This window comes from Oryzias melastigma, linkage group LG10, assembly GCF_002922805.2.
Source record: "Oryzias melastigma strain HK-1 linkage group LG10, ASM292280v2, whole genome shotgun sequence".
Taxonomy (NCBI): domain Eukaryota; kingdom Metazoa; phylum Chordata; class Actinopteri; order Beloniformes; family Adrianichthyidae; genus Oryzias; species Oryzias melastigma.
This window is the reverse complement of record NC_050521.1, coordinates 10,179,720-10,205,986: the sequence shown is the minus strand read 5'-3', so window position 1 is coordinate 10,205,986 and position 26,267 is coordinate 10,179,720. Positions and strand designations below refer to the sequence as shown.

Genomic DNA, 26,267 nt, shown 5'->3' with positions numbered 1-26,267 from the left:
CCTTCTGGAGTGGTCTTTCACTCAAATCAATTTTCAGAAAAATGTTTACGAGCTGACATCTTTTGAAAGCAGATTGCAGAATGAACTGTTACAACCCACTCGTGTGGTTTCAAATTCACACGGCACGAGCGGCTAAAGTCTGTCCTGGCCTGAACACATTCAGATGTTAGGTCAGGTTACCAGGGCAACACCGAAGGGCTGCCCAGTGTAAAATCAAAAAAAGCCATGAAAACTACCAGAAATCTAAATCAGTCAGAGACGAGAAAATTATGTTTTTTATTGTAAAAGTCTGACATGTTGCAGCTGTGTTGGGCTGCAGCAGGAATAGCATCCTTCAGTGCTGCCTGCAGCTTTGATTGTACCACTATTACTTGGTGCACAATACTCAAATTTCTTTTTTATTTTCATAGTTTTCCAACTGAAGGAAGTCTGCTGTATGCAGCCTCCACAAAACGCTTCAAAGAAGCCATGCACAGCGGCGCTAACGAGCCCAACCTCAACCATCACACGCCACCAGCAGCAGCGTCAGAAAATCTGCCACCAATGGGTCATTTCTGCTTTTCTGCTTTCATCTTTGCTTCAAACAGCAGGCAGGGGGCCAGGACACAACTACTTATTAGAAAGCAGCAGTGGGCAGACAGAAATCACTTTGCAAAGACCAACAATTTAATTAATGAGGGCAAACCTTTAATAAGTTCAACTCAAAATAGTTAGGAAAACTAGTTTTAGACATCAAAAACCCAGTAATTATGCCCGAGCGACTAATTTCACATTTACAAAAGTGTTTTAGATTTACTGTTGCTAAAGCCTCTCACCTTGTTAGGTTTTTCCTAGCTGTCATCAAAACAAATTTCTTTGCTGTCAAACTGTTATTTCTGTCCTTAAAACTATTTACACCCATCTTGGAATCAACAACAACAAAAAAACACTGCTCTTGTTTGTGCACATAATATTATTTTCTTTTCTTTCAAAGAGTGCACGTCTTTGTTGACAATTGGACTGTGTGTGTGTGTGCACACGGGGCGAAGAGCTGTGACATGCAGTGAGAAGACGACTCCGCTTTTATCAGCCTAAAAATGAACTACAAAGGAGATCAAGCAACAAAATGGCAGAAGGAAAAACAACTTCTGCACTCTGAAGTTCTACTCAGACATGCTAAAATATGCACATCCCAGCAAGATTTTTCAGGTATTTAGCTTCATCGGAGCATTTTTATGAAGAAGTACTAAAATTCTGGCGGAAATGCACTCCCAAGCTGTTCGCTGAGTACTTTTTGACTCTAACTTTTAAAGTATTTTATCATCAAGAATATACACAATGTTATTCTTACATGTTTCTGAGTAAAAATGGTTTAGTTTAAATATTCCACAGTAGCATATTTATGAGATTAAAGCAGCATTTTGACATCAGGATGGTAAAAAAATGTATGAAAAAGCAGCATTTTGTGGAAGTTCGTCCTCATATTTCATATCATTTGTCACTAAAAAATGTTGTGTATCACCACAAACACAATTGATAGTTGTGTAGCGATGGGCACCAAAGAGCAAAGGGTATGATTGAAGAGATCAAACCTACAATCAGGGAATGTTCTATCTCTTCAACCAAAAGTCACTGAAGAAAAGCAACAAAAGAAATGAGAAAATATTTAATTTATTTAAAGGCACCAGCATGTAAACACTTAGTGAACAATATGCATCCAGGTGGGTTGAAATAATTAAAATTACTAAAGAGCAAGTGGACAACATTTGGGTTCATAAAAACAACAAAAAATACAAATGTTTATGTGCCACTAGAAAGACAAATACAAAGAAATAATTCTGGCATGGATAAAAAAAATCCTGTAATTTGAAAAAAAATAAACTGGTGAAATAGAATATGGCAGAATGGAGGTTAGACCGTCATAACCCCCACAGCACCAGGCTTCAGATTATATATGTGAAGTAAAACGTCTGTGTATGCTACATATAAACTCTTCCCTGATGCTTTGTGGTGATATTTCTATTAAATATTCATAATAATTGAATCTAAATGTATTTTGTTACATGTGAGCTGTGAATAACGCTTGGAAATACTGTCCAGCTATAAATAAAGGATAATAACCAGCTGAGCCAGCTGTGCGTCCCAGCGTTTAACTGTGTTGTTTCGGTCTCCAGCTTGGGTTGAGTCACCTTCTGCTGCACTGCTAGTGGTCATCACTGAGTACGCAGCTTGATTAGACTGCAGGGCGAGAACTTGATACTTCCAAAAGCATGACTCTGTGTGTGCGTCTGTGTATGTACAACAGTTGTTTTGAAATGACCGAAGCAAGACAAAGAGCCAAAGACAAGAGCACATAAATTCAGAATGAGGCTGAGCAGCCATCTGCCCTTCCTAGCTCTGCATTCTGGAGCTCTAATCACACCGCCACCCACATGAACATGAGATCCACTAAGGCATACTAAACATAATTGCTTCACACATTAAACTGAGAGGTACTGTGCATTTCCCCAGAGCTTTTATCTAATCTATTATCAACTTTGCACAGACCTGTGAAGAGCATGTCCAACAATTTGTGAATGATCAGAAGATAGAATGAATAAACTTGAAATTGCCAAAGTAAAATCATAGGAATTTCTCACAGAGAATTAAGCAAAAACGACAATAAATGAAGAAAAAACTACACGTAAACGTGAATAAAAACTATTTTTAGACTTTTTTTTTTGTCATCCCACTTCTGACAGCTGAAGAGGCCTGTGTTGTTTTATTACATGTGATGACTGATTTTAGAGTGTGAGGACAGCCTCCACACAGTGTTAAAAACACATCGCACTAAAGGTTCCCTCAGGCCTTGAAACGGACACACAAAACATTTCTCCCTCTAAAGGGAAACAACTGTGGAAGCCAAAGACCTGTGAAAGACACGATGTTCAGATTTGCATCACCTGAGAAGTTATTCAAATCCTCAACCATGTCTAATATATCCAGTGTTTTTTTCATAAATAGAAACAGGAAGATTAAATTAAGAGACAAAGTTTAATCAAAAGTCTATCAATTGACATGCTTTCTAGATTAATGCCATGTCAAGGCCTTTAGAGGGTTGAAGAGAGGAGCACAAGTTATCTTGCAGTTCCCTTGAGGCATGGTGGCCACCTCATGAAGATGGAAACATTGCAGTGTGGTCAGTGTATTGTGAAGTACGGTGCCTTTATGCAGCACTTTAGTCGTTACTAGGGTGTATGTACTGCCCCCTTACTGACTGTACTCAGATACTGCAAGGACAGGATGTGCAGGTCAAACTTAGATCCCCGTAAGACACCCATACAAACTACACTCAGGCTTAAATCACTTAGCGTGGATCGGGTCTGCATTTACTACTAGGACAGTACTAACGGGCTCCTGGTGCAGTGTTAAGGATTTAGGAGGACTTGAAAAATTCGTACGACATGTCTGCGTTTCACCTTTTTCACTCTTAAGGCCACAGCGAACGCGATTCACGGGGCTGAGGTGGACAATTTTAATGTTAAGTCAGTAGTAAAGACGCGACATGAGGCAATCTAAAGTCTTGTGGTGCAATTTGAGGCAGGACAGAAGCGGCACGAAGGTCTGGCAGCATTTCGATTTAAGTGGCATGGCACGAATTGTGAGCCAAAATTTAAATATCTTAAGTTTGACAGGTCGCTCCTTCCCATCTGCCAATTAGGAACTCAGCTTTGGGCATGAGATGTTTTCAGTGACTCGTAGAGAGTAGGTAGAATCCTAATCCAATGCGAGTATTTTTGCCCTAAGCTTCCATCTATTTCTTTTACCCGCTGGAGTCACGGAGTTGCAGAACTCATCCGATTACTTTGGAGCAAAGGTGGGATACACTCTAGACAGATCGCCGGCTTTGCGGCTCATGCAATTTTGTTGGAAAAATCACATTGGGTGTGAATGCACCTAAACGTGTTGTTTAAGTGTGCCACACCCTGCATGCCCATAGAAAGAATTCTGTATGAACATTTTTGTGTCTACACTAAGGATAGGCAACTCCAGGCCTCAAGGACCTCATTCCTGCATGTTTTCTAACATACCCTGCTCTGGCATGTTACAATTGGTAGGACACACCTGAACCAGGTAATCACTCGTGAAAAGGCCTTGATATCTGGAAATCATGCAGACACAGTGGCCCTCGAGGCCTGGACTTGCCTTGCCCTGGTCTACAGGTTCACTAAGCTGTCTAAAATCCTAAAATTATGTGTGGGCCCCCTGCATGCCCCGTACACGTTTGCCCTTTTGATGCCCACAGACAGCCTGCATCCACCCGTAAGAGCAGTTGGCATTAAGGGAATAGCTGTAATTTCATGATTTATTCTCACATGGTATCAGTTTTCCACGAGTTTTTTTTAAAAACTGCTAGACTTCTGCACAATTTCAATAAAGAAGATCTATCACGCTTCCAGGAACTCTGGGCCGCTTTGAGTTTGCTCTCTATTCCACTCATCATTATGCCTTCATCTTGAACAAATAGATAAAAAGCCCAACTTCCCTCTCGCCCATACACATTTATACTCTGCTTTAAATTTGTGGATGTTTAATTCTTTGTATTCCAGACAGTGTCCTGGCCCTCGTCCTGGGACGATGCTTTAGGATGGTCGGCCGTTAACCACCGTCTAAGGTCTAATTTTTCCATGCATGCAAGACTTCCTCTGCCCAAAGTTGAATGACAAAGACATGTTTGTCTGCAAATGTTTCTCTATCCCAATCAAGTTATTACTTGTATTCCTAACATTTCTTCTTTTTTTAAATAGACACTATAAGGTATTCAACTATAGCAATAGCGGCTTATGGTTTTATATGAGGATAACAGTTTTTGCAGAACAAACCAATGCATTCTAATTTGATCAGGCTGTAGTTTGGCTCTGCTTTAGCCATATGAGCTCAGATGGAATAATCAGTAAACATATGCTCTGTCTGTCCATCTGTGTCATGTGTAAAAAAGTCTGCATGGCCTGCAGATGGACAAAAGTCAACAACGCATCTCCACTTCTGAAATGCTGCACAACACAGGCTCATTTCACTGGATCTTTTTAAAGCATTTCATTTCAGTGTGGCTTTAAGTGAAGTTTGTCAATAATGTATTATTTAAGTAATTTATTTTCTACATATTAATCACAATCTAAGGCCCAATCCAAATTCTTCCCTTTTACCTCCCCCTTTATTTAGCCCTCCAAACAGAGAGTTATGAAAAAAAAATAGTGTCTCATATTTCGGACGTCTCTTTCGTTCAATGATGTCACTGATAATCGCTGGTCTGCTCGCATTAGCACAGAGCTTCCAGCGCTTGAATATACATAACAGTGGTTTATAACTTTAAAATATAATCAGCTACACCCAGCAGGTGGTCCTTGGTGCAGTTCTTAAGTTTATTTACAGACAGCTGCACTACAACACTCCAAACTGAATTCCATTCAAAGGAAAAGACAAGGGCTGAGCAAACAAGCAAGAAAAAAAACAAAAACAAAAAACAAGAGGCAGAGGCAAGAAAGAACAGAGACAGAACCGGTGTCCAGAGCACCCCCAAACGAAGTACTATTTGTACGATATGAGCGCAACAGCGCTCAAAAACACCAGGACAGAAGACAATGGCAATAAAGACAAACCTCCAAGCTGTATTGCCACCACAAGGCTGCCACTGGTCACGAGGGATGGATCCTAGACGACCCCCCAAATGTTTCACGGTCCCAGTAGGGAAACCAGCCTAAGTCCCGGTCACACTTGCACTTAAAGGCACCCTACCATGAAAATTCTTCTTTTTGAGGTTTTAAGTGCATTATACTGTTCATTCCTCTCTATAAAGAACCCCAAAGAACTCTGTGCGTGCATTTAAGAGTAATCCTCATAAAACCTGCACTCTCAGCAGCAGCCCCTCCCATACCCATCAAAACGAGCAGGTCTTATCACACTGACGGCAGCATGATGTGGACCACCTCTTCCTGGAAGAATCTGTGCTACAAGCTCCGCCACCAGACTACAACGAACACACACACACTTTGTCCACGGAGCGATACGGTGATCATCAGCAAAGCGTTGTAATCTGAGATGAAGTGGCTCTTGTAGCTCATTTGGCTGCAAGATGTTTAGCTGTTTGTTTAAACTTCCAAAAGAAGAGCCAGCACATCAGAAGTGGTTGGATTTTATCTTCAGGAGTTTGCAACAGACCCGCCAGCCACTCTTAGTCTGTGACCTTCACTTCACAGATGACTGTTTTGATAACCTTGGCATGTTTCAAAGTGGATTGGCTAAGAGACTAAATCTCGGAGCCGGCGCCATTCCTACAATCAAACCAGAAGAAGAGGCCAGACCCGTACGTAAATCACACATGTCTCTTCAATTGGAAGAGTGACCTAGACCTAGACCCCCCACTCGACCCAGCCATCATGCCTTATATACAATATATATACTATCACTGGAAACACATGAACTAGTTGCTCCTTACTTTATGTTATCCTTTATTTTGAAAGTTTACCAAAAAAATAATTAATTTATCAGTTTCTTCACATGGTTACTAAGGCATTGCTGTCATGTATGAGGAACCTTGTTTCAGCATATTCTCATCGTTGACGGGCACGCTCTGAAGGTCCCCATTACGCAAAAGTCCTTGTTCTCTTACATGACAATCATAGAAGAGCATGCGTCACAAGGATGAACACTACTTGATTACACAGCCAACCAACAACAGGGACATGGTGGACAGTAAAGGTCACCAACACGACTGCTAAAGATTCAGCCGTAAAATTCAATCAATCGTTTGTCGTTGCCAGAATAAAACTGGAATCCCACATGTCAATGTCAGATTTAAGATAATAACTGAGATTATCAACAGTTAAGCAAAGCTAAAGCACTCATGCGTATTAGTGCACAACCTTTTCATAGCGCCAGCAGCATTGTTGTCTTCTTTAGAGAAACCAGCTCCACTGCTATGGATTACTCTCAGATCACTGTCTGCCATTTCTCCCTCCATCCATCCCTTCTTCCCTTTGCTTAACTCCCCATCACTTCATATGTTCCCCCCTCTGTGTAGTGCAGTGTTGGCAGAGACTTGTCTCCTCTAATTACATCTAAAATGACATGATCCTTCACTACAGAGAACCTCTCTGACGTCTGACAACAGAAAGGCAAAGTTTGTCAGGTAGGAAACTGAATCACACTGCAGCTGACACAGGCCCCGACCTGTGGGGTCAAAGGGTCATTCAGCTCTGATAAAACGTGTTTGCATCATCACATCAATTCTAAAGAAACATACGGGAATGATCAGATCTGAGAAGGGTTTTGGCGCTCACTCTGCTAGATGAAGTTTTGTTGTTGTAACACCATTCTGTTAAGTATTATCGGTGCAGGGCTGGCCCACACATTCTGGCACAGACTTGCAGGAATGAGGGGGCTGGATGACACAAGGAGGAGCAGCAAGACTGCATCAAGAGACAATGATTCAATTGTTTTCCATGTCAGTGTTTTTGTCATATTTCACTCTTGTTATTGGTTCACTTGTTGCTCACTCATCATGGCTACAAAGTTATTCTTTCCTTTCACATTTTCACTACAGCGCTTCCATTAGGAAATTTGGATTTTCTTTCAAGCTTTCTGTGCTAATTTTGTAATGTTGAAGGATGATGATTATCTAAATTATTATTCACAAATAGATTTTAATGAAATGTTAATTAAAATCAGATTCAAAATGAACTTTATAGAGGGTTAGTCATACCCACAGGTAATCATCACAGTGAAGGTGATGATTTTCCAACTGTGAGGCGTCTTCACAAATCTGATTCATTTTTAAGATTACATAACCAACAACCGGAGCTTCCACGGTTATTAGGCAGAGAGGCAGACCAAAAGATAGCTTTAGACAGGCTGTCCTATCATTCAGCGGAGGGATCTAAGTATTTGGCTTCACTTCGCCCTTTCCTGCTTCGGTGACTTTAGCTTTTATGTTGTTGCATCTCCGAAAGCAAAAACACAAGTGTAGCCTATAAAAGTGGAAGAATGTTAAATAATTGAAAAAGGGGATCAGTACAAGTGACTGTGCTCATTTGTGCGGTTTCTCTCTGTTAAGAATCAAGATAAGCATGTTAAGTGTTTGATTTATATTTAGTATAATTCTAGCACAAAATAAAAGGAAAAATAACAGGAACAAAACTGTGTGTTGGTTTCCTCTTTAGGTGCACAGAGGAGGATAAACTTGTTCTGTTTGTGGCTTTGACCACTTGAAATAATGTTCTATTGTTCATCAAAAGCCCTAGAAACATTTTACTAAATAATGCTAAAGTCTGATGCTGTTAGCTTGTTTTAAACTTAGTGAGAAGCTTTTTTTGGTTTGTGTCTTTTATCTATGTGCCACTCTCTTTGAGCCAGGACCATATCTTTCATCTGAGCTATTTTTAGCTGAAACTGTGGCACTCATCTCTTCATAAATGATCAAATAAGTTCTAGAAATGATATGGCTATATTAAGATGACTAAATATAATTTGGATGCAAAAGCGTGACGGCAGCTGTAGACACACATTTAGATTGAAATACTTTAATGTGACTAAATAAACTAAGCTAGTTACAACACTTTTTTAATAAAAGTATTTTTTTTAAATGAAAAAAAATGTTTAAGTCCTATTCTGATCATCTTTTCATTATAATTATGCAATTTTTGGACAAAATATAATAATTAAAAAAAACTGTCATTTTCTAGGACATAGTTTCTGCAGAGCGACAGGAGTTCTGGAGTGACTGTTAACGTGGAGTAAGCCTTCAATTCCCTTTGTTTACATTGTTTCCCGCTGGCTTATAGCCCCTCACATCCCCACCCTAACAATACGGACGCAAAAAAAAAAAAGTGAGCAATATCGGAGCTATCCAGCCATAAAGTTTTGTGTCAGATGCGGCTAGGGATGAAGAAAACTAAGACGTCCATGGATCTCTTTATCTGCAAAAAGGTAGATCAGAATGAAGCAGGTAAGGGAGATTTTGGCCAATCAACTGTAGCTCCTACATCACTGCTTCAGGCATTATTAAACTGTATTTTTCTCATCTACTCCTCCTGATTCACAATAATTGGATTAAAGAAATACTTTATTTTAATGTCATTTTTTATATGTTTCATTCATCATGAAAAAATGTCACAATGACATGTTAAAAATGCTAATTAACATTTTTCGCTTTTTTTCCATTTTTTGAGGGAAAATCTAAAATTATGGTCTGGATTTGGTGAGGAATAAATTCGTAATAAATAAATTCCCCTTGAAAACTGATGCAAAAGATGGATTATTTTGCTAAAATTAGTTAAGAGGAAGTTAGATTTGAACCTATGGACAAAAAAAGCTTTTATTTAAAAGTTGTCAAGTGAAAAACCTTCTGCTTTCCTTCAAAGTTGCTGTTGAGTAAAAAAAAAAAAAAAAAAAAGTCGAGTTCCTTTAAATTACAGCGCAGTGAACCTGCTCATTTGCTCTTGCCTTCCCACCCTTCATTTTCTAATCAAGTGTGTCTGTCCACACACATTGCCAGAGCCCATGTGAGTTTGCAGCACTTCCATTCACAATCTAAGAACACAACCACCATCCCTGTTTTATTGGGGTTTTGTTGGAGTGACAGCATCTCATTATGCAGACGATATCTCCCTGATGAGGAGGAGGAGGAGGAGGAGGCAGGCGTGAGGCTTTCTGCTCCAGACTGTGTAAAGTCTGCTCCAGGGACCAGAGAAGGATCGCTGCTATATTTAGCTATCATCCAAACAAAGTCTGTATTCTCTGTTCAGTTGTACATTTGAATAAATGCTGCATAGTTTTGCATTGACAGTTCTTAAATACTACTTACTATAAAACACAATTCACTTGTAAGGTCGACTGTATAACTTTAGTGCTTCATACAGTAACACATCCTTTTATCCACTAGTATGATCGGCTTTTCTGTTATTGTGATTAAGGATGTTTTCAGAGGAAAACTCTGTTGGCTTAGATCGAGTCTTGAACTTTGAGTTTGGTCTGTACTCAGACTGCCATCAACCGGACATTTCTGCTTTGAACCAAAGCTTGTAAACAAAGCCATGTGACAAAAGATCTCTTCATTCATTGGCCAGTAATTACAAGGGTGGGACAAAGCAATGAGAGAAGGAATAGTCAGAGTTCTTTTGAAAGTCCTTCATCGGTTGCTTCCTTCCTACTCTGTCTACATCTTGTAAAGCCTGGCTGTGGTGGCCGTTTTGCTCCAGTTGTTCTGCTCCAATCGTGGAGCTCGATCAAACTGAGGAAACTCAAAGCGAACCAGAGTTCAGTCCGGTCGGAAAGGAAGCGGGACTACAGCAAAAGATGGGTTTGAGAGTGATTTCTGCTCCTGGATCAGGGTCTGCATGGGTGCATTCAGAGTGAAAATGTGTTCTGGATTATTGGGGGAAACAAACTCAGGTTCACTTTAAGCAAACCAAATGTGTCCAGTCAGAATACACCTTATATTTCCCCACTCTGTCACTATCAGTGCCCTCTGAGGAGTGGATCAGAACAAGTTCAGTTAACTCCTCGGACGTCCAAAACTGCTCCATTTTTGTGTTTCAACCCAAACCAACGGTACATTCACATTTATTTATTTTAGCCCCCCAATTTTTTTTTTTAATAATTCTAGGTTTCTTACAATTTATACGGTATTTTGTTCTGTCTGTGTGAAAAGTAAGTGTCTTTGGTTTTGTTCTTAAGTTTTTGTTTTGTTATTTAGGTGCAGTTTTAAGGTTGTTATCATGAGAACAAGGTTTTAGTTCCTTCCTACAAGACAGATCTTCTAAATTATTTAATTTTCTCCTATTTTGTTTTATTGCATTTTATTCTTACTGTTTGAGTTCATATCTTTGTTTTTTTGTGTTAAAATTATTCTTTAAATTATTTAGGTTTAAATAAATTATGTTACTTACTCAGGACACGACTATGTCAATGAATTCTAAAGTCTTTTTGCAGTTTCCAGCCCCCTTGTGACCCTGAAGCGGCTCAGAAGATGAATGGAAAAAAATATGCAGTTAAATCAAAGCCTTTTGTTTTTTGACAATTATGTTAATTAATTACTTCTAAAAAGTGATTATTTTTAGTTTCGTTGCTGAAAGTAAAACTCAAACACATCAAGTCTGCGTCAATGAAGACACTTAACAGCTAAAACAAAGCAATGTTTCCTCTTCATGTTCAGCCTCCAAATCTATTCCAGGAGAAATATTTAAATATAGAAACAAAAAGATCACTCACAGTCTTATTATAGTGGAAGATTTAAATAACCTTTATGTGAAATGATAAAACAAATGTTCAAGTTTACCTCGTCATCTTAGACTATGGCTTTGGAGATCTTCACCTTACTTTTTATGTATGTGCTTCTACTCTCTTTGTTTAGTTGCCCTGATTTAGATTTATGAAGAATCCCAACATTTATTTGTTGCCAGATTTTTGATCCGTCAGTCATTTTAAAGCTGATTTGCATAGAATTGACTGTCTAAAGGTGCCAACCTTCCACTTTAAAATAATCTCACATTTTCCGTGAAGAGAGGGATTTGAATGATCCTGTTTTTAATCTGCAGATATTCAGAAAGTGTTTTTGTTGCATGTGAGAGTATTTTCCCAAATATTATAAAAAATTGAAACATTTTAAATGGGAAGTGAGTGGCGCCCTGCAAGCCTTTGCTCTTAAAATGACTTGTAGGATTGTGAAAAGGAAAAGAGCAGCTAATCCTGTTAGCTATTCATTGCACATTTACTTAGGGTCACAGTGGTCAGCTGCCGTGGGGTTTACCTGGTGACTCTGACACAGAGACCACAGTATTGTGCAAACTTAACCCTGATTTTACTGCATCAAAAATGCAGAGGCATGAAAACCTTAAGCCATCTGTGGACTCAGGCATTTTTTTTCTTTTGTTAAAGTATCAAAGCGATGTTATTTTGAAACTTCTGTTACATTTCAATACTATTTTTTAGAACAAAAATGTTTTTTTTTTTGTTTTTTTTTTTTGAAGGATGATCCTGTAAACTTCTGAATGAGTTAAGAAACTGTCAGTAATCTGAATCATGTTCAGTTTCATGAGCAGATTTGATTTTTTTCTGACCCACCTGCTATAAACCTGTTAGTTACGGCAGCTCTCACTTTATTTTCTGATTTTTCTTCCTTTGCCCTAATCCCTTTTAGTTTTCACCAACTTCAATTAGTTCATGTCCGCAGCATTTATTAATCCTGAGCCAGATTTAAAGCAGAGACATTTTCAGCTTCATCATTTTCAGAGTTATTTCACAGATGCAGCTCAAAAAAAGAAAATATTTTTCATCTTTAAATAACAATAACATTAAGAGATGATGTCCCACGGGGTTTTGTGCATGAGGTCTTTGATGAGCTACTCATATGGCTTCCATTGTGACCTTGGGGTGCTGTAATTGCATAAGCACCCTCTATCGTGATCCAAAAACCTCAGAATGTTCAGTAGTGTCTGGCACATTACATTGGACTTTTTTAATACTAGGGTACTTTTATGCTATGCGATAAGAATTGTTATAGCTTTTACAAAAATCTACAGACTTTTTGTATATTTACATTCAACCAGAAGAGACACCCAAAGGTTTCCAGCTCCTGCAGAACTGCATGTGACACATTCTGTGCAGAATCTTAAGGTGAGCTCAGGATGGTGGGGAGGCTTGCAGACAAATGACTCAGAAGTGCCACATGCTTAGCTGAACACTTGAGTTTTCCCCTCATTTCAGACGTTAACAGCTTTTGATCTGCTGTGATTCCATTAACAGAGTTGGACTGTGACGTGTTTGGCAAGAGGATTATGCAAGGAGAAACTGATTCTGCCATTTGTCTTCTCTCCAAACCAAGGTGACGAAGGCAAAAACCATTCACTTGTGCCCCCTTTCAAATTAAAAGCAGGAACCAGATAAATGACATATTTAAGAACCACGTTCTGCTGATGTCATCTACGTCCAATTTAGCAGATAATAGGCCACAGAGAAAACCGTCTTGCCGCCCACATTTGTCCCCATTACAGCTCCAAACTTACATTAGGACTTAACCTCACATAGCTTTCCAGAGTCACAGGATTGGGAGCATCACAACTTTGGCCTTGATTTGTGGTTATCTGCCAGTTTGACACACATAACCACAATTATGGAGGATTACATTTAGATGGGATTAACTATAGTAACATGAAGTGCTTTTCTGAAAGTAAATTGCAATAATCCAACACTCTGCAGGTAGAGGATAATCCAGCATTTATTTTTGCTGAGTTATGCAATTATTTTGATGGATTCATTCAAAAGAAAATCAGATAATTATAGTGATTGCCGATCAGCATCAGCAGACAAAAAAAGATTCAGGTTATCAAAGCTTTAACCTTGATAGTCAATCTTTCGGTCTATTCAAACTCAATACTACAAAGCTGCTGCTTTCTGATATTCTTAGATATGTCTGATGCCATCTGAGATTTTGTAGAGGATGAAATATTTTTGGTCAGTTGGTTAATGAGGATTAAAATCTTTAATCCCTCTGAGTAAATATGTTTGCAGAAGAACCAAAATGATGCAATCAACCTAACGTCTGTCTTGAGGAGGATAACCACTTTAAGAAATGATGAGATTTACAGTAAAAAGATCCCCGAGGACAGCACAAGCACACAGAGCACCGGTGAATAGTGGAGGGACACTGTGGACATTCTTCACCTGCTCCGTGGGCCGTCAAATTAACAGCCATGTTCCAAAATAAACCCTGAACGCCGTTCGCGTAGCTGTTCTCAGAAAACATGTAGCTCAGTGGATTACCAGCAGCAAGCTGACTAATGCACCAGAGATTTCATGGGCAGAAAACTTGTGGGAGTGATGACCAAGCAAAAACTGTTCGATTCCCAACCAGGAAGGAAAGTTCATCTTCAAACCATGTTACAGGGTTTGGGATTTGACTGGGAAGTGATCGTCGGAAAAATGACAACTTTGTCGCCCTAAAAACAAGCTGAGATGATCACTGAACATCCCAGATCTTTTTTCTTTTTTGTCTCTTCAATTTAAAAGTGAAAGAGACATGGCCTTGACATTCTCAAACAGTGATCAGCTAGCTTAAAATGCAGAATGGCAGATCACTGATGCCACTCAAAGCCAGTTTCCTCCGGGCAGAACCTCCGGATCTGCGTCAGTAACAGGAAATCATCTCTCAAGGAGCAATTGCACCAATTTGACACTGGTATGACCTCACCTCCCTCCCTGCTCTTACAGGAGACAAACAATGGACAAACGAGTTCAAAACTGTGAACTGTACCTGCATTTTTGTGCTATTAAATCATTTAAACTAAAATACTTATTTTTATAATATTAACAACAAGAAGGCAATACATTTTGCAGTTAACTGAAACCAGCAAAATGATTACAATCTACTTTAACAAACTAAAGATCCTTGAACATTCCATAAATGTTTTAAAAGAAGCTAATTTAATTAAAAAATAGTTTTAAACAGAATCTGCTAAGAACCCAAATATCAAGTTGATTCTTCAAAATGCCTTTAAAGATTCAGACATCTTAAAGACGTGAATCAATTAAATTTGGTGTTTTTTGGTGTTTTTAACAAGTTCTTGTGACATTTTCCCATGATGGAGGACATATATTACAAATAAAATTAGAGTTGCATCCAAACTGTGATGGATCAGGAGCAGATAAAAACCTGCCGTTTGAGAAAGCTGAAATGGGCAGGCCAAAGTCTCCCTGCTCCGCTCCATTCGGATGCATCCACTCGCAAATGTATTGATCCATGAACGTCTTTGTTTTCCTCGTCCGAGCTGTGTACGGCTCAAAAGTGAACACCTGGTTAGCTCTGACATTGCTCGCCATTTTTTGTCGCACTGCTAATGTTAGGTTGGGGTTATAAGCTAGCAGGAGAGAGTGTAAACAAAGGGATGATGGGAAATCAGTGGAGGCATACTTAGTGGTGACTTTCTAATGTAGTCCTGCAGAAAATATGTCTTAAAAAGTGACTTTTTTTTGTCTACAAACAGCATAATCATATTATCGCCAGGTAATTTTCACCCAAGTGTTTTCATGATTTCCAACTTATTGCATTTTTCTGAGTGTCATGGATCTCTGGATAAAGTCTCACATGTCCCAGGAATGGGACCAAGTCTCTTGTACCATTATTTATTTATTTATGAATTTTTTTGTTCTCAAATTTCTAATTTTTCTGTTATTTTCAAGCATGTTTTTAGTATCTTCCTATGCTTATATTTTCCATTTTCTTACACAAACCACAGTTTAAAATAATAGAAAGCTACTCTAATTTATCATGTGTTGCAATATTTAGATTTATTAATTTTTTTTGGACAAATACTTTTTATTGGGTACATTATATCGGGTAGAAATTACCCAGCAAAAGTGATGGTGTAACTTTTTAGAGTGGAAGTGTTCTAGGGTTAAAAGACTACTGGGAACACTTTTGCAAGAGATACAAAATATAGTCAGAATGGGACTTTAAAGGCTAGATAACTTCCACAAAATGATTGTAGCTGATTTTGATCATTTTAGAGACCCATTAGTGACCCTGTGAGCAGTTTTGCTGATGTTTTGGCCAGGTGTCTGCTCCGGGATTAATGAAGCAGCTTCAAACTCTTCTCCAGACGTTCATTGATTCAGTGACCAAATTTAATCTGCCAGCAAATATGCAAGACTTATGCCTTCTGCTATTCTCATATCTGCACTTTGGGGCAGACATGAATCCAGGGGCTGACACTTGCAGCCCAAGAGGGGAGTATATCAATGATGAAACCCCCAGAGCAGGGCTTGAAGCTCAGTCCAAGTTATTTGCTCATATAAATGAATTACGGGTAAGAAATCTGCAAAATTGCAATAAAATGTGACGATAAAACCGTACAAGCTGGCACTCAGTGAGCAGAATTAAAAACTTGACTTGATTTGTAATTCCACTATGACGGCAAACAGTTAGGATGAAAATGTCTGCAAAACTGATGCACAGTGCAGCCCACAGTGGTGTAAACGCGCGTGAGTGATGTGAGGCTTCAGACTGACATGAAGTTGAGAGAGTGTGCGTCAGACAGCCTCTGACACATCTCTTTGTCTGAACTTCGCCTCACCAGGACAGGGGAAACTAACACGTGATTAATAGGTGTTGATACAGGAGCTCAGATTCACAGCCGCTCCTTCTTCCCAACCATCTCTTTCTCTGCTTGTCCCTGCATGTTTCCTGTTTTCACATGACAACAGAATGCCCTGTGACTAATCTGAGTGAGCCACTGAGACAGAGAGCAGACATCTGTCACTGAACTCATTCTCACCAGCACAAGAAAGCTTTTTTTACCGAGGGGATTTGAAGGTAGAGCTCGTGTCACAAGTTTTGTGTTATATTTGAGAGGAGATTGCAATTAAATTTTGATTCGTGAGTCATCCCAGAATGCAGTGACAATCTGACTTACTCAAAAAGTATTTCTGTTCTTCTTCTATTTTTATGAAAACAAAAATTGTGCATTGTGATATAAAAGCTCTTAGGTCGAAAGCAGTCTATTATTTGAAAGATGAGCTGTGGATTATTCCAAAACAACCTTACGCTTAAATAACTACAAGCAGGATTATGGGAAAAGTTGACCTATTAGCAAAATGTTCTTTCAGGATTAGAGGACTATTTATTTATTTTTCTGCAAGTCATAAATTTGCAGGATAAAATCACTGTGGATGGGAGGGAGCCCTACATGAATGGACTGTTGACCCAGCATAACTTTGCAGTTATTGGTGCTGGGTCAGCAAAATTTTAAACTTTTTGTATGCCTTATCTTTTTAGTGAAATGTATGTTCCTGGTGAAGGGCAACAAGTGAGCTGAGCTTTTTTTAAACTATTTTTTTATTAAAACAGACCAAATTCTGTGAAATGATTAACACTTTTTGCGTCCATAATGCATTTCTAGAGACTTCTTTTTTTTTTTTTTTTTTTTTCACAGACTCGTGGTATAATCCAGGTTCTTAAACACGACAATCAAGAACAAAGACGCAGCTGTATTTGTGTCTGTGCGTAAAGTGGCGCGCATAAACCGGGTGCCATTAGTCTCGCCACGTTTCTCTGGCAACCTTTCCTCCGCTGCGTCTCCATGGCAATATATAGGCAGTTTACTTCCTTTGCTTCACTGAAGTGCGGGGTATCATTGTTACGTCATGGGTTATATCTCACGCTACGAGACCCCCCAAAAGCACTTTTTGGGTTGTGTGGAGACGATGATGCGCACAAAGGGACGTTTCAGTAGGATGCGCGCGACAACAAAAGGATGTCAGCATCAATATTTCATCGAAACAAGTGTCTTCTTTTTATATGTAAAAAAAATCACATTACATTAGGATGCACTTTGGTCTCTATAGTGTCCAGAAAGTCAGAAGCAGGAGATTTTTAACGCAGAGCATCGAAGCGCAGGCCCGGAGGCGCACATGCCTACCACATGCATCGTGCTGGTGATGCTTCAGCCTCCAGTGGCTGCTATTGTTAACCTCAAAGGGGGATCCATGCAGGGAGTGAGTGAATGGATGCCTGTTCGCGCTAGCAGCTGGGTTTCAGGGACGGATCGCCTCTTACCCTTGGAAGCATCCTTGTCTTCTTTAGGCTTCGCCACTTTTCCACTCATAGATCCCAGTTTGGATGTGTAAATCCCGGTCTAAATAAGAATGGAAATCCTCTTATTTGCGGAGTGTCCTCAATGAAATCCTGACTAAAGGTTCCAGGTGCTGAGATAAGGGTTCTGCGGGGAGAATAAAAACGCAAAGATCATTTCATTTTTATGAGATGAAGGCAGATGGTTCTTTAACGCAGCAAAAACAAAGGACAAGAGGGAGCCCCGCGGGATGCGGGATGATAATCAATAATACACAAATGAAAACATCCAACTATTGATGGTCTCTGAAGCCACGCACATACGCGTCACAGAAACAAGACTGAGCATCCTCACATGGAACCCACCTTATCTCCTCCACGTTGTCTGCTACATCAATGCACATTGATGAAAGGAAACGTCCCCACCACCAATCTCCTTATGGTGCATACAAAAATCTATTGTGTCAAAAGCAGGTTGCAGGATGGAGCGCAGGTGTTTTTCTTTTTTTCCCCTCTTCTCCTATTTGAAGTCAAAACATTGAGTCGTAGCCCACTATCAAACAAACCCCGAGAGAGAAGCCATCCAGCGCGGCGTCTTCCTGCGACCAGCTCTGCTGCTTTCTGTCGTCAGTGAGGCTCTGCTCCAAACGCTCAGCGGGAATCAACAGGATCTGAGCGCGCTCCACCCGCTCCAGCACCGGTTCACACGGCGGACGCTTGTTTTCTGACCCCGCAATCGCTGCTGTGATGCAAACGAGGCGCTCCATCCATAAGTGGCGTGCGCGCGTGAGAGCCCTGCTGCTGTCGATGCGGTGAATAATTACAGCAGGAGCTGCTGCTGCTGCTGCTGCTGCTGCTGCTGCATGGCGCGCACCATCTTGCTGTTGCTCTCATTCAGCAGCCTTTGCAGAGCAATGCGTTAGCTCATTCACATCCAGCCTGCACGTCAGCTCTGATTCTTTTGAATAAATCCACCAAGATAAACGTTCAATCAGTCGCCTGCTGTTTTAAAATAATGATTCTGACTAAAATTATGAAACTCAATAAACATTTTTTTTTTCGTGCGTTGCGTTGTTTTGTGTAAAATAACAGCAGGACCTGAAAAAAGGAACAAAACTGTATATACAAAAATAGAAATGAAAATTGCATTAAAGAAGATGTGACTTTATTTTTGTATTTTCATTTATTTACTAAGTTTTAAAATATAAGGTTAGCTTTGATAAAAATGAAATGATGTATCATTGGCTAAATGATTATTCCTTGTGGAGAAAAAAAACAATTTTTACTTTAATTTTGACACTGCACTCGTGGGTCTTGTTAGAGGAAAATTCTTTTTTTTTTACAATTAATAGTAATTATTTTGTTAAAAGCAAATTTAGAAGTAAATTTTTATTTCTTTAAATGGTCATTTGCTGTAATTTAAGTTAAAATCATCCATGCTAAGATTCCAAATAAATAACGCTCCGTCACAGAGAGGATTCATAAAGTGAACACTGAGAGATTGGAAGCAACACAGTTTTTTGATGTGTGAGTTTTTGTCATTTCAGATTAAACATTTGAATAAACAACTTGGGTTTCAAAAACAGTTGCTGGACAAGCTTCAAATAGTTGCACAGAAGATAATAGTGTGGAGAGCAACTGCAGGTCTTGATAGTCTCCATCTGTGGCCAGATATGTTGCATAATGTATATTTTTAATATATATGATATACAAGTTATTTGAAAGAATCAAAGATCTTATGTTACTAAAAGTAAATTATTTTGTGAACTTTAATAAAGAGGTAAACAACAAAAACAGCTCGTATCTGTGTAATTAATAACTATCAAAGCATATTTACCATTACATTTTTTTTTTCCTGTGATTCCAAATCTTAAGTTGGTTTCATATGTGCTCTATCTGTAAGTACTTACCTTCAATCCTGCAGAAAGCTGTCAGCAGATTCTCCCTGCAAACTCTCAAACGTTTCCTTGGCCACACACTCCAATCAAATCTTCAGAAAACCAAACAGTTTTATAAATTAGACCTGTCCAATCCCGGCCCGGTTTGTGTCCTGTAGTTGCAGGTCTCCTGCTCTTTTGAAAAAGACCTGGTGGCTGAGGGTTACAAGATCTTTAAGGCTATTTTTAGGAGAAACTGGAGCCCCTTCAAACTTCCTTCACATGCTCGAATCCTTCTGATGCGTCGTAGACACTCGCTTTTAAAGGGGTTCTTTGCCTTGAATGGTTCAATCCGAAATCTGATCCGAGCCACAGAAATGAAAGAATTCCCAATTAAAAAGCCACTATTGGTTACAGTTAGAGGCCCAATAGTAGCATAAACACTCAGTTTTGGAATGCCTTGATTCATCATTTATGAAGCGTTTAGGGCTAAAAAAAGACACATTTGAATAACACTAAATGTTGTGTTGTCATTTTTTTAAAGGTAAACCAAAAATCACATTGTGTTTTGAAAAGGCCTTGTCTATGTACAGCATGAACTTTTAGAAAATACTGAAGGAATTATGGTTCAGGGATATCCTGATCAGAGAGGGCTCTATCTGTCTGATTGGTTCAGTCTGTAGCAACATGCCAGCTTACCAATGAAGAACCACGTGGAGTGGACAGCACTGTCTCTAAACTGAACAAGCAGAGTGTCATTCATGATATGAAGGTTTTGATGGATCTAATAAACACAAAAACATCAAGGTGAAACAGGAGAATAGCAGGAAGGTAACGGAGCGATGACTTACGATGGGAAATCGTCCAATTAAAGGGTCCTCCACTCAGCAGATGGCAGTCTCATCACAACAAGAAGTTAGCTTTGGAACAGGAAGAACAGTAAAGAACATTCTGAGAATTTATGTAGTAATTTTTAACAAACCATTTTGATGCTTTAATGATGCTGCGTTTATTCCAGCTTTCCTGACAGCAGAATTCTGGACTCAACTGCTCACCAGTGGTTTTAGGAACATGAAAAACCTCAGGAAGACACTGTTCTGACCTCCAAATTGCTTAGATCCTATAACAAATAAACAGAGGTACCTATTCTGGTATCCCAAAGAGCAACTAATACCACAGAACCAGACGCAACACCCTGAGAGGTAAGAACAAGAGGGGGGCAGCACGCTATTTGGCAGGAGTTCTTGAGGTAAAAAGTGCTCCGTGTCCTTTAGTGGTGTTTTACTCTGGCAACGTGTCCTGCATCGATGTTCAGCACATGAAAAGTAAAACGCAGAGCAAAAGTGGCTTAAGGAGTTAGAGGACAGCTGTGACTCACCAGCTGGACATGTGGATGAATGTTGACCATGAGTACTGTGAAAGGAGCGCGGGTTAGAGAACGTGTAAATGTCAGTGGGTTCTGTTGCCACTGTTTCCATGGCCTGTGGCCCCCTTTGACCTTTCGAGCAGGGCACCACGCTGCAGCGCTGCACTCGTCCCCAGCCTGTTTAAAGCAAAGCCCCCAAGCTTGCTTGGTGCAGAGCAAAAAAACAAAAAAAAACACCTGACTCACACTGTCTTTGTTGATGTCATCTCACAGCTGTGTCCACCCATGTCACAGGACAACACGAAATCCACAGGCTCGGATTGTGTCGTCAGAATGACGCAGAGTTCACATGTAATCAGGGTCAAACTAGCAGTAAAGGGGAACCTTGTCACCTAGAAAAAGGTTTTTAATGGCGAGGGAAACTGACAGAAACTGAATGTGACAGAAGAGAGAGGAAGCTGTTTAGAGACACACGACCAATCAAAGGACAACAATTGCCTTCAGTTATATATTCAGTATTGATTTGTGTGTTTGAATTTATCCATTTGTTATTTTTAATTTAATTAAATTTTAGTGATTTAATGACTTTATTTATATACAAATGCACTGGAAGAGTTCATTTGAGTGTCATGCAAACAGCACATCAGAAGGATTTCCATGTCAAGAAAGTCCATATATTCTTTAACTTGTGAGTGTTTAACATTTTTTCATTGAGTTATATAAACTAATGAACCATAAAGACTTTTTATTTCACGATAAAAAAAATAATATTTCAAGCAAGCGTTAAGATATTATGTTCTCTTTTCTCTCACAACAGTCAAATCACACAAACAGCTTTATTTCCACATCACTTCCTCTCCTCAAGTCCATCCATGAGCTTCAATTGGTTAAAAACTTTGCTCATTTCTTGAACCTCCAATTACTTCTGTCTTAAAGCAGCTCCACCGTCAGCTCAGAACTGACTTTAAAATCCTTCTCCTCACTTTTACTTTTTTCACAACCTGACCCCTCCCTTTTTGTGCTTTTTCTCCAAGATCATCTTCAAATCCTCTCCTTGACTGGCCGTCTTCAGTGGAGTTTTTCTTGCAAATTTGTTTTTGACATTAATCTGGAAAACAGTGAGCTTTTAGGGCATTTTCTGGCCAGGAGCAATGGGAGCTCCAGTTTTCATTAACGGTGGCTGAACATTCGTGAGCCAGGAGCATCTGTCAGCCTGACTGCATCACGCCTCACAGCACCAGGAGTGGATTTAAGCTCTCATTTCTTAGGAACTCACAATATTAATGCTTTTTTTTTCCTTTCCTGTTAGCAAATGTGATCCTCACGAAGCTGACAGACGCTTCAAACCTTCACAGCTGCACTTTTAATTTTCCCATTAGCAGTTGTGGCGTAAGTCTCACCTGCGAACCTAAACTCAAGCTGTTTTGACTGTTTGTCAGTGACCTGTGAATCTTTTTTTTTTTTTTTACTAATTCAGCCAAACAAAAGTAACGAAGCAGGAATTTCATCCTACTAAGCACAGTAAGAGGCAGCTGTACTGGTAATGTTAGGTGACTTATATAGAGAAATAAAACAATGTCAAAGCTTTTTGGATATTAAAAACCTACTCTGATTAAAATGTGTTTTGAACATGCTCTTTTCTGATCATGGAGGACATATATATAAAGAAAATTAGGCTTAAAACTGCATTTCTGAGTATTTCTTTATTAAAAAGATGTAAATCAGGAGAAGATGAAACAAAATTAGCAAAAAAAGCAGTTAGTAGACAACTGGGAACACTTTTAAAAGAGCTCAAAAGCTGATCGGAGTAGATCTTTAACCCTTTAACTCCTGAGGCGTCGCTTAAACACAAAATCTTTAACATACTGTGACATGATCAACATAATTCGAGCAGATTCTGAAGGACAAAAGTGGCTTTTGTCCTTCAAAATCTGCTCGAATTATGTTGACCACATCAACAATTAAAACATTAAATCAAATAACATAAACACTGGAGTTTTGGTGTTAAAGGGTTAAACATTCAGATAAAAGAGGCATTATTGTCATTAATTCTATGAGTAGAATGCTGAGAGCCAATATGCTCTTTATGGGACTTTTACAGATATTAATGAATTGTTTTGTTATTTTCCTCTGAAGGATCACATGTCAGATCTTTGAAACTATGGTCCCCGAATGCACCAACCTGCCCCGTCTCCGTGCTCCGCTCTGAACCCAGCCGGAAGAGGCAGATGGCCATTCATGCTGAGAGTTGGTCTGCCAGAGGGCTCTTCCTGTTAAAAGGGAGATTTTCCTCCCTGACTTTGCCAAGTGCTGCTCAAGGGGAGGCGGAGGGGGTTGCTGGGCGTCTCTTTGGCAGGTTTTTGAACTCACTGGTGTCAACTGCCACAAGGTGTCTTCCTCTGTATCTGGAATTCAGCACAGAAATCAAAGTAACATGAAAACTGAAATTTCTGCCATTTAAACAGCCACACTTCGGAACGTATTTGACAGAATGTTTAATGGTTAAGAAATTTAAAAAAAGAGATTTCATCTTAGTTTATGTGATTCCAGCCAGCAAGGTCAAGTGAGCCCCATATGGTTTAAAAGTGGCAGAAATAGGTTTGTCCACAGTTACTGTGGTGGCCCCTCGTGTTTCAGCACCCTCCTGAAATGTAACTTTTGAAAATCATCATAAGTTTTTGCTTTACAGTGGATTACTTTTATTTACAGCAAACAACAAGAAGCCTCTGGCAAAAGAGTAAGGTCTTGAACCCCCCCACAGGAGGAGAGGCTGCACTGCAGCAATCAATACAAGTGAGCAAACAAGTTGTTATGATGTGTTGACTAGATTCCTGGCTGTAATGACTAATCTAAGTGAGGCTGACACAGGTTCTCCGCTTCATGAGACCAAACAGGGAAAGAAAGACGGCTATGTCAGGGGGGTTTCTCAAATCAATGACCATTTAGAGCATTTTTTTATTTCTTTTTATATGTTTTTTGCTGTGCTCCCCCTACAAATCATTACGGTGGTTTGGACAGAGGAGGAACATTATGTCATTACGTTGGTAAAAAGAGGCTGAAGTAGGAGCTACCTGCAAAGAAGCCCAAAAAGGAGTAAAGTACGTCAATCTAACCTGGAAACTATCACTCAAACTTTTATTTCTTCTAATTTAGATTATTACAGATCTCTTTTTTTAACTTGTTTGAGCAAACTCCCATAATCCTCTTCGGCTTAAACTCTGCAACAAGGCTTTTAACATGAACCAGCAAATAGACACACATCCCTCCTGTTTTCTGCTTTACATACTATTAAATTTTGATTTCATTTTAAAATTCTTCTTTCGTTTTTTAGTCTTGCATGGTCAAACCCCAACGTAGATCCCTGACCTTTTAACCCCATACTCTTGGGCCCGATCCTTGAAGTCTTCCAACCAAAACCTCTGAAGTCTTCCAAAAATCTGCTTCAAGCTATTGGTCCTCATCTTTGGAACTTTGGAAGCTTTTAGTTGATTTTAGTCTTTGTTTTTCTATGTTTTAAAAAAAAAATTTTGACTTTTAGAAGGCCTTGTTAATATGGATTTTACTACCTCTCTGGTTTTATTTCATGCCATCTTTTTTGTAAAGAACTTTCTGATTTCTTTCTGGGGAAATAGTTAAAGAAATATTCTATTCTATTCTATTCTATTCTATTCTACTCCAGTGAGTTTCATGGGTAGGATTTAAGTGGAGGCTGATGATAGCAGCCCCTGAAGGGAAACCCTAAAGGCAGATGAGTAAAAACTCCCCACATATCATCCCTTTTTTGTATTTTTTCCCTTGCAACTACCAACAAATCCAGCTTTACCTGTTTTTTGCATCATTAGACCCAACAAACTGATATATTTTTCTCTTTTAGGCAAAGGTTAGAAGACCCTCAAGCTCAGAAACATTGAACATCTGAGGAAGAAACTCCAGCAAATCATTACAAATTCACTCTGACTGCTTCTGTGTGGAAGCTCTTATATTGAGTAGACAGTGTTAATTACTCAAGTATAAATAATTCAGTCTTCTCAACGATTCAGTAAAACAACAGTGCCCCCGGTCAATAGATGGCAACACAGGAGAAGACTTTGGTCTCCCCGAGGGGAACTTCCAGGACAGGTGATGGGTTTCATCCAATAAGCCAGAGCGGAAAGCGACTCCAGAGTTAAACGCTCAGCTGTCGCTCTCAATAAGCCTCAAAGAGAAAAAGTCTTCTGGGTTTCAGCAAACTTTTTGGTTAAAGGATGATTTATAATGACGTTGTGTTCAGTTATCACTGTCAGACAGGCTGTGCCCTCTATCATCACACGATGTCTCCGATTCTCCTGCAGCATTGCTTCGCTGTTGTTTGGAGAATTTATTGGCATTTGAGGAAAAATGGTCCTAGCTACATGAATCAATATCTAAGCCTTCTATTTAGTTGTTGTGTCGGTGATCATTTTTTCCAAGATCTCAGAGGACTTCCTCTACTCCAGAACAGCTGATCACCACTCTTACATTCCCTCCAAGAATGACCGCTCAAAGTTTGGCAGAGTTTTGTGAACGAAAGCAAACCTTCAACAGAGGAGTTCCACTACTATGACTCTCCATGGCAACAAGAAGCCCATTTTAGTCCTGCAGAACCATGAATGTGTGAAAATCAGTGAATTAATATCACAGAGTGTGGCTGACACCAATACATTTACCACATTTGGGAGACCAGAGTCTGCCTCCATATGAAAGCTTTACAGTCTCAGTGTGTCACATGACTGACGACTGGCATAAACAGCAGCACAGAAACAGGTTTTTGGTCTGTTTGTGTGTTTTGTATTACAAACTACGAGTTCAAAATGAGTAAAGGGGTTGGACTGGGGGATTAAACCACCAAATGGTTCCCGAGCACGGCTTTGTCTGCAGCTCACCGCTCCCCCAGGGGATGGGTCGAACGCGGAGAGCAAATGTCCAACACCTAAGCACGTGACAGCCAATGGGACTCTAATTTTAACACTCGACAGGAGTCACACATACCAGTGTAACACAACAGAGTAACTGGGAGAAAAAAAAGTTCTTCAGGATAGTTTAATTTCAAGTTCTACTGGATCCTGTTCATTTCCTGTTGGCTGCAGGGATCTTGATGTTTACACTAAAGCATTTGTGCACCATCTTGTGGTCAAGTTTCCACAGTACACTTTAAATTGTCATTGTTTTAGATTTTTTTTCAAGAAAAACACTTAAAAGAACCTGTTTATTAATGTACAATAAATTGATATTGATTAGTAAAATGTAATTTTAGGAAATAGAGCTTTATATTAATTAAATCTACAGAAAATTGTCTGACAATTCTCTCTTGGACATACAGATTAAGATGAATGAATGAATTAATTAATGAATGAATGATGAAGGAATGTTGTTTATATTTGCCATTTTTTTTCAGAAACTACGGGTACTTAAAAAAAACATTTTT

General features: G+C 39.3%; 1 protein-coding gene across 3 annotated transcripts in view; it reads right to left on the bottom strand.

Moving 5' to 3' along the window:
* The window catches only part of fgf13a (fibroblast growth factor 13a), a 98,327-nt gene extending 78,626 nt beyond the window's left edge, over nucleotides 1–19,701 (bottom strand). The window contains exons 1-2 of one of the 3 annotated variants that reach the window (XM_024283825.2): nucleotides 19,492–19,701; nucleotides 17,567–17,729 (exon numbers count right to left, since the gene is read on the bottom strand). In XM_024283825.2, coding sequence (XP_024139593.1) covers nucleotides 17,567–17,615 — 49 coding nt within the window. In that variant the 5' untranslated portion in view covers nucleotides 17,616–17,729; nucleotides 19,492–19,701. Of the gene's footprint in view, nucleotides 1–17,566; nucleotides 17,730–17,947; nucleotides 18,464–19,491 lie in introns of those variants that run through there. The other 2 variants (XM_024283824.2, XM_036213924.1) reach the window with 2 other exon arrangements.
* Between the last annotated feature and the right edge of the window lie 6,566 nt (nucleotides 19,702–26,267).